The following is an 8277-nucleotide window of genomic DNA, read 5'->3' as shown; positions in this document are numbered from 1 at the left end:
GGGAGCGCGCCCGGGGCTGCCGCCGGTGCCGCGGTACCGAGCTGTGCTCCCGAGGGACGGAGGAGACCTCCGGAGGTGTTCAGTGCCTGTCAGAGCCGGTCTGAGACTCCAGCGGGCACTAAAGGTCCTCTCAAACCCTTCACTTACTGTGAAAAATTCATATTTTATGATTGGCTTTTTTGCAATTATTCAAATGAATATTATATGTGTTATGTTAGAAAGTGATGCGGTATTAATTTTCTCAAGTGCTGTGTTAAATATAGTTTTAGGTTATAAAAAATGTTAAAATAGAAACGATGCTATGTAGGATACTTTTTTTAAAGAAAGGACTCGCAGCGAGATGGCAGCCACAGGACACCTGAATCTTTCAGAGAAAAAGAATTTATTGCTCCATTATCAGAAGAAATGAACTTCTTCCCGCCTCCAAGGCGCTGTCAGTATTCAGAGGAAGAAGCTGACACTGACCAGACAGAATCCTGTGTTTGAATGGAATTTATGCATCATGGATGAGCTGTATGAATATGCAACAGGTTATTGTTTTTAAGGGTTAATCCTCTGTTAACGTGGGTCCTTTTTTGGGCTTATGTACCCAGACTGTCTGTAACTATTTCTATTGTCTCACATTATCCTAATGCAAATGAAAAAAAAAAGACAGAGTGTGTATTTATATAATTCACAAAAAACAGGCAAGCTCTCTGAAGAAGCCCTTTTCTTTTTTTGCTTTATGGAGAGAGACTGGCAGTTTTATGGAGAGACTGCAAAGCCAACAAATTCTGTGCCAAGGCCAAAGACAAAGTAATCTTCTGGTCCAGCTGTTGAAGATGATGGAGAATGCATCAATGTAATGCTATGTGCTGCCCAGGAAACATTTGTAAACGTGGTAAACACGTGTTACTGCTTTTTGATCTGCTAAAATTACAGCGAATAAAATAATAATCAAACACCACTACACACTCATGATGGACTATTCAATTTGTTTATTCCTATTGATGACTGAAGAAAATACTAAATATATCAGCTATGTATATATTTTTCCAATGAGGCATCAAAAGACTTTACATAGCACCAAGTTAACTTCTAGTTTTCTTACATACTACTACATGCATTAGCACTGGGGAACATGCCCAGAAAATAATGAAAACTCCTAACAAGAAAAATGAAAGGAAATAAATGGGTAAGTAAGAGCATCAGGCCTGTAATGTCCATTACTAAGATTGATCAACTCTCCTTGTATAAGTTGAAAATGGAATTGTTCTGCAGGCTTGAGTGAGATGAAAATAAGACACAGTATTCAAATACAGCAGCAGCAATACATTCCATGCTCATGCTGTGTAATTCATGGAAGTAGTTACTACTTTGAAAATTTTTAAGTTGAACAACAGAATCCCTGTCCCAAATACAACCAGTAATGCCTTACTGAAGAGACCTTGTCTCGCATCCAAAATACTCATTGCCTTTCCCAACGTTGAAAGGGGAGGTGTAAAATAAGATTTGACAGGTTTGCATATAAAAAAGGGCGGATTGAATCTACAGGAGTGGTAGCAATGCAGCAATTAATCAGGCCAAGCCAAATGAAACACGGAGCACTGCAATCAATGATCCTAAAACATACCTAGTAACAAAATTCACACGCAAAAGGAGAATGGCCACTTCAGCACACAGCCCATACTGAAAGATTTGAGAAGGAGCAACTCATCATGAGCTTCAGCACTGCACCAAGACACTTAACACAGGTGTGAGGAGATGCAGAGAACAGTTGAAAATGGTACTTTGCAGGAGTACTTCATGATATAGCCTGAGCTTTTTTCATTCTGGTATCTACATTTATATATAAGATACAGAGAGAGATGCTGGATGTCCCATCCCTGGAAACATTAGACTGGGCTCTGAGCAATCTTCTCCAGTCAAAGATGGCCCTGCTCATGGCAGGGGGACTGGACTACATGACATTTAGGGGTCCCTACCAACCCAAATTATTCTGTGACTATATAAAAATGAAATCTCACAGGATTTATCTTCAAGACACATTCTGTTCTGTTCAACTGCCATGGACTTGCTTTAGACATCAGTAATGCAGAGTTTTTCAAGTAACATTCAAAGTGAGACTATGCACTTTCACATCTTTGTAAGAAGCTATGAAAATATCTCTGTTGGCTATAAAGCCAGACAAGCGGTTTGTTATTCACTCCGATCCTTTGGCTCTCGGTACTTCCACTGGATGTAGTCAAAAATGTCTTTTTCACATTCCACTGGCAGAGCCTCTCCAGCAACTCCTGCAAGCAAATTACACAGGTGGAAAAAAGGTGGAAAAGTCTGTACAGCTCAGAAATGCCAAATGCATGATGGCAAGATTAAGACAAAACTGCTGTAGGTAAATAAACCTGAAGAAACCACCCAGAACAACCTCCACAAAATTTTCATAGTGTTTACATACTGATTCTTATTGGTGTCAAAGGAAATGAGGTAATGAATTAACTTTGGGGCCATGTGGTTATGCAGTTAAATAAATTTATAATTTTGTGTGGGTTTATATAGTCACCTCTCCTCCAAAGCAAAGCAACTGAAGGGCATGACATACCCTGTGAAAAGAGTAGGAAACCAAATATGTGCTGTGCACAGCACAGAAAAAAAAAATCTTTAAATCACTAAGACTTTAAGTAGATTAGGAGGCACAAAGAGGTAACCTTGTGTAAGTAGGCTGCCCCTTCTTGTTGTAATGGTGCCCAATATCAAAAAGGATGCTGTGAAAAATTCCACAAACTACAGCATTTATCAGAAGTATTTCCAAAACTACTGCAAGCAATTGAAGGAGATCACACAAAGTGCACAACTTTGAGAGTAGAAAGAGTAGAAAGTAGAAAGAGAGGCGGAAAAGAGGGGAAAAAGAGGGGGAAAAGAGGGGAAAAGAGGGGGGAAGAGGGGGAAAAGAGGGGAAAAAGAGGGGGAAAAGAGGGGGAAAAGAGGGGGAAAAGAGGAGAAAAAGAGAAGAAAAATAGAAGAAAAAGAGGAGAAAAAGAGAAGAAAAAGAGGAGAAAAAGAGGAGAAAAAGAGGAGAAAAAGAAGAGAAAAAGAGAAGAAAGAGAGGAGAAAAATAGGAGAAAAAGAGGAGAAAAAGAGGAGAAAAAGAGGAGAAAAAGGAGAAAAATAGGAGAAAAAGAGGAGAAAAATAGGAGAAAAAGAGGAGAAAAATAGGAGAAAAAGAGGAGAAAAATAGGAGAAAAAGAGGAGAAAAATAGGAGAAAAAGAGGAGAAAAATAGGAGAAAAAGAGGAGAAAAATAGGAGAAAAAGAGGAGAAAGGATACTCTGTGCAAAAACTCAGACTGACCAGTAACACCCAGGCGGCGTATTGTGTATTCATTGATTGTGAAGCCCATTTCCAGAGCATGAGCTCTCATGTTCTTATTGAATATATCACTGCCTGTGAAATACAGCACACCACAGTAATACTGATCTTTTGGGATAAGCCTAGAATAAAAAGTAGAAGGCAAGACTTAGAACAAATATACAACAAAGAAGTGACAAGCCATTTAAAATTCAATATTCAGATATGTGTAGGTTTACTCTGTATTCATGTGTCTACATTCTGCAATTCCATACATTTCATTTTCCCACAAGCCAGATGCAAAAGTGAAAGGAAAATATGAAAGAAAGGTTCAGCATATCTCCCCTTCCCCCAGAAGTTACTGGTGTTCAGCCACTACCTGGTTATGGTGCTTGCAACTCCTGCACAGAATCAGTGTCAAAGCAGGATGATAAAATAGAACACAATTCTGAATCTGAATAGAATTATCATGATTTGAAGCACAGCATTATTGCTAATAACCTGCTGTAATTACTGGCAGTTGTCCAGTGGCTGCCACGCTGCAAAGGCATTAGAAAACCAGTAAATGCCGTGTTGTGAACATGAAGTAGAGATTTGAATGAAAACATTTATGCAAATGCCTATTCTGTAGCAGAAACCAGGGGGGTTTGGTGCATGTACCTGATATCAATTCTGCGGTGTGGATAAGCTGTTCCATCCTCTTTATCTGGCAGCTGACAGACACCCTGTGAGGAAATAAGGCAGAAGACAAATTCAGATGAAATTAAACAGATTTGAGAACCATCTTTACCTCCTCACCCCTAAACAACCTCTAAACAATCCTCAGCCATCCTGGAAAGCAAAGTTAAATCCCTGCTGAATTGAATAAATATTTTACTAGAACAGCCAGATATCAGAATACAGGGAATCACTATTTTACACTGTTGTGAGAACTGTTGTTCAGTGTAACATCTAACTGCTTCTTAAATTTTTATTGCACCAGGAAGGATCCTCATTTCCCTGTCATTATTATCAGGCTTTTCAGTATGCACGAATATCAACAGGTTAAGAAAAGAAAAAAAGCCCTGCACTGTCAGCATGGGATCTAAAAAATTAAAGTTTTTGTAATTCATTACTTGTTTTAAGCATCCCACATAACCCCTATTATATCCTAAGTCTAGTAGCTTATCCATTAAACCTGTTCTGCAGCAAAACTGACACAAAAAGAGACAAAAGTATATTATATGTTAGACAAAATCAGGAAAACACAGTTCTGAGATCAAAGCTAAATGTTTCCAAGATCCTGAGGACACAATTACAGAGGCGGTCACTGGTGCAACTGAAGAAGTGAGGTTGTGCTGAGGTTCCAGGACAAAACTGACATTATGTGATGAAGGTTATGTCAGCAGGGTGCAGAAATACACAAATATCTGTACACTTTCTAATACTGAAATCTTACCATAAGAGTTACCTGCAGGAAATTCTTGTGAGGTGCAAGCAGGAGAATTAAAAAAAAAACAAACACACATCACCCCCAGCTCTAGCAGTGCAAGCAATTATATTCATCCCAGCTGCTGTCAGGAAAAGTAATCCCCTCACAACATCCTTCACCACCAAAAAAGCTCTTACCATGAATTTGGTGTCACCTTTAGACAGCATATCTGTGATAAAGTGGACTTTTTCCAGCTGTTCTACAACCTGATGCAAAAGTTTTGACTAGGAACAACGGTAACAAAGAAGAAGAAATTACTTCACAAATAACAAGAATATCTTACCTATTTACTAGATAGAGGCTCCTATAAGTACAGGACATCATTATAATTATCTTTACTATTCTACATGAAATTTGACCCAAACGGAAAAAAATGTAACAATAATACTGGGGAAAAGCTAACAAAATTACAGTTGTGCAAGATAAAAACAATTTCCACCAATACCCCCAAGTGAGATCACCTTTAGTTGGAAATGACAAATCTAATTCAGCTTTTTAACAAATCTATAGAAGGAACATAAGAAAAAATAAACAGCACTGCCATTAATACTACTTCAGAGTTAGTCCCAAAAGATTACAAGGGCAGCAGGACAGTTTCCTATCATCTAAATGATTATGGCTACATAAAGAAATAGTCAGTCTACATTTAATCCAGCTAGCTTTACAGTTCTGCATTATTAAAGCACATGAATTCAAGGGGGTGGGGGAATATGTGTGACAGGAAGAAGGAGAGAAGGGTAAAAATAAACACATTGACTAGTTCTGCAAGAGAAACACAACATAATACACAGACCTGAGAAATAACTCCTCAAAATAAACAGGGCAATCCAAGAGAAAAGTCCAATATTACAGTAAATACAAAACCACAAAAAACTGCAATGTACAGTTCTGATCTGTGGCATCTGAGAAAAGCACCTGTTTGGATGATTCTGATGTGAAACTGGGATGGGTTAGGAGAACATCCATGTCACCACTTGACTCTGCACCTAGGCAAGAAAGAAGCCAAGAAAAATCCTTCTGTGTGTGGCAAAGTGTACTAATGTTGCTGAACATACATCTTACCTCTTCTCATAAACATGGTTTTCTAGCAGGGAATGGTCACTATTAGAGATACTAGCAAACCAAAAAAATAATCTTAAAGTAAAAGAATCTTTTATATATAAGTATATATAAGTTTATATTCTCCATACATTAGAAAATATGCAATAATTTCTTGCTCTATAGCAATGAAGCACAGATGCTGTTAATGTAAAAACAAAGCAAACAATTCACATCACAAGACATTACTCTTTACAGGGGAAGGACAGAGAAGCAAGGATTTATTCTGATGTCTCATCACTGAAATAGCCAGACAAGACAATACTAACAGGAAAAGCCAGGTTCAACATACAGAGTCAGGTCTGTCAAGAACAACATACAGAGTAACTTGTCTTGCCTGTTATCCCAAAATAAAGAAAACAAGATCACAGAGCACCAACCTCGCCTAAAACTGCCACAGACTGTAGCAATATAGTTTGGGTCCAGTTTCTTTATCTCTTCGAGCACAATTTCCTATGTAAAAAGGAAAGAAATGTGTTTAGAGGTGGCCAGTCATTCACTGGCCATCAGTACATCACATTCTTAACAATGAGATTTTTTTACCTGCATTTGCAGCATTTCTTCCCTTGGGATTCTTTTCTCAAAATCTTCAAAGTATCTGTAAATATGAAAATAGAAGTATCTGAAAGAGTGGTAGGGGCAGCATCTTAAAATTTTAGTTAATTAAATGTATATTAGAGGAAAGAATACTAATTTACACTACTGTCACATCACAAAAAGCTCCTGACTCATCAAACATCTTAGAAATCTTGCAAGGTGACTAAAAACTCACAACTGTGAATTTGACAATGCTCAGGACACAGTTTCCTATTTCCACTGTACACAAGGAGCTGCTGTGAGGTGGGACAAGTATTGCCATATAACCAATTGCTTAATGCTTACATAGCCCTCTGAAAATACAAAATGTTCCTGACAAGACTCAGCCCCAGTAGAGCAGGAGGAACAGGTCCCCCAGCCAGGGTCAGAGCTGACCTATGTTGGAAATAGCTGATGGAAGGAAGTTGGAAGAAGGAAGTTGGAAGGAATGGATGCTTGCAACTCAAATACAGCTCCAGATATATTTGCCTTCCACTGTAAAACTCAAATTGTCAACAAGCTGCTTGAGTGTGGATAAAAAGAGGGCAAGTGAAAAACCATTTGGCTTTATTTGGTTCACTTGCAGCTTCTGACAAACACAGCTAGAGTTCTTCCAAAACTACCACAGCAAAGAGACACTCAACAAACAGCACTGAAGCTGATGAATACTGGGACAAACACATTCTGCACAGCACTCTCAAGTTCAGACATGCAAAGGTTACTTTGTTCACAGCACATAAAAAACCAGCCTGGGCAACTCCTATGCAGATTATGAAGAAACAATTCCACAACCTTGCTAAAGTCATTGATTCTCCATGAGCTGACTGAGCAAGTCACTTGATATTAACTTCCCTCTGAATGGACACCAAGCCTTCCATCCCCAATGAAACAAAAGCTCTAAAAAACTGCTGAAAGGCATGTAGAGCACAAAGAGAACCTTTCTCAGCCTGTGTAACCTTACATTACATCCTGATGTCTGGAGGAGTCATTAGAAACACCAAGCACTTGTACCCAAGAAAGCTTACTTCAACCCAATTCGCTGGTGATGGGTCAGCTTGTGCTCAATTTTTCTTAGATCTACAAAAAAAAAAATCCAAACAAAATAGTTAACTGAGGATTAAAAATCTTACAGTAAGTTTCCATCAATGCAAAGATGATGCACGTAAGGAGAGTACAACCTCAAAGGAGGGAATTTCAAATTACCTACATAGCAGCTGATAGGATGACCACAAATGCACAGAGCATTTCCAACAAGATTTAACAGACCACCAAAGAGCCAAAAAAAAAAAATCCAAACAAAATAGTTAACTGAGGATTAAAAATCTTACAGTAAGTTTCCATCAATGCAAAGATGATGCACGTAAGGAGAGTACAACCTCAAAGGAGGGAATTTCAAATTACCTACATAGCAGCTGATAGGATGACCACAAATGCACAGAGCATTTCCAACAAGATTTAACAGACCACCAAAGAGCCAAAATTCTTGTTACCTTCCATGTAACCTGCACATACTTTGCTTTATATGAAAATGTATGTATGAAATATGTATAAATATGAATATATGTATGAAATGCCTTAAGCCTGTGCACAAGCTTTAGCATTTTACACACCCTCCTCAAAGCCTAGGGCATATATGTTAGAAATACCACTGTGGAAGAGGCAGCTTGACAGAAAAAAAGATTATTGGAGTGTGAACCAAGGCCTCATATTCACACTTACCTTCCAAAGTCTTAATTCCTTCCTCGACAAACTTCCTGGCAGCAGCAGGACTGCAATGAGACAAGGCAACCTGGCATCAGGAACAGCAGG

General features: G+C 38.5%; 1 protein-coding gene across 1 annotated transcript in view; it reads right to left on the bottom strand.

Annotated features, from left to right (window-relative positions):
- Positions 1 to 954: 954 nt before the first annotated feature.
- POLB (DNA polymerase beta) overlaps positions 955 to 8277 on the bottom strand; it is a 9374-nt gene continuing 2051 nt past the window's right edge. Inside the window, exons 4-12 of the mRNA XM_014310446.2 lie at positions 8188 to 8237; positions 7494 to 7545; positions 6436 to 6490; positions 6273 to 6345; positions 5710 to 5780; positions 4932 to 5018; positions 3984 to 4048; positions 3327 to 3466; positions 955 to 2273 (exon numbers count right to left, since the gene is read on the bottom strand). Coding sequence (XP_014165921.1) covers positions 2179 to 2273; positions 3327 to 3466; positions 3984 to 4048; positions 4932 to 5018; positions 5710 to 5780; positions 6273 to 6345; positions 6436 to 6490; positions 7494 to 7545; positions 8188 to 8237 — 688 coding nt within the window. The 3' untranslated portion in view covers positions 955 to 2178. The remainder of the gene's footprint in view (positions 2274 to 3326; positions 3467 to 3983; positions 4049 to 4931; positions 5019 to 5709; positions 5781 to 6272; positions 6346 to 6435; positions 6491 to 7493; positions 7546 to 8187; positions 8238 to 8277) is intronic.

This window comes from Geospiza fortis, unplaced genomic scaffold (assembly GCF_000277835.1).
Source record: "Geospiza fortis unplaced genomic scaffold, GeoFor_1.0 scaffold417, whole genome shotgun sequence".
Lineage (NCBI taxonomy): Eukaryota > Metazoa > Chordata > Aves > Passeriformes > Thraupidae > Geospiza > Geospiza fortis.
The sequence above is the reverse complement of the archived record's forward strand: the minus strand, read 5'-3'. Positions and strand labels throughout refer to the sequence as shown.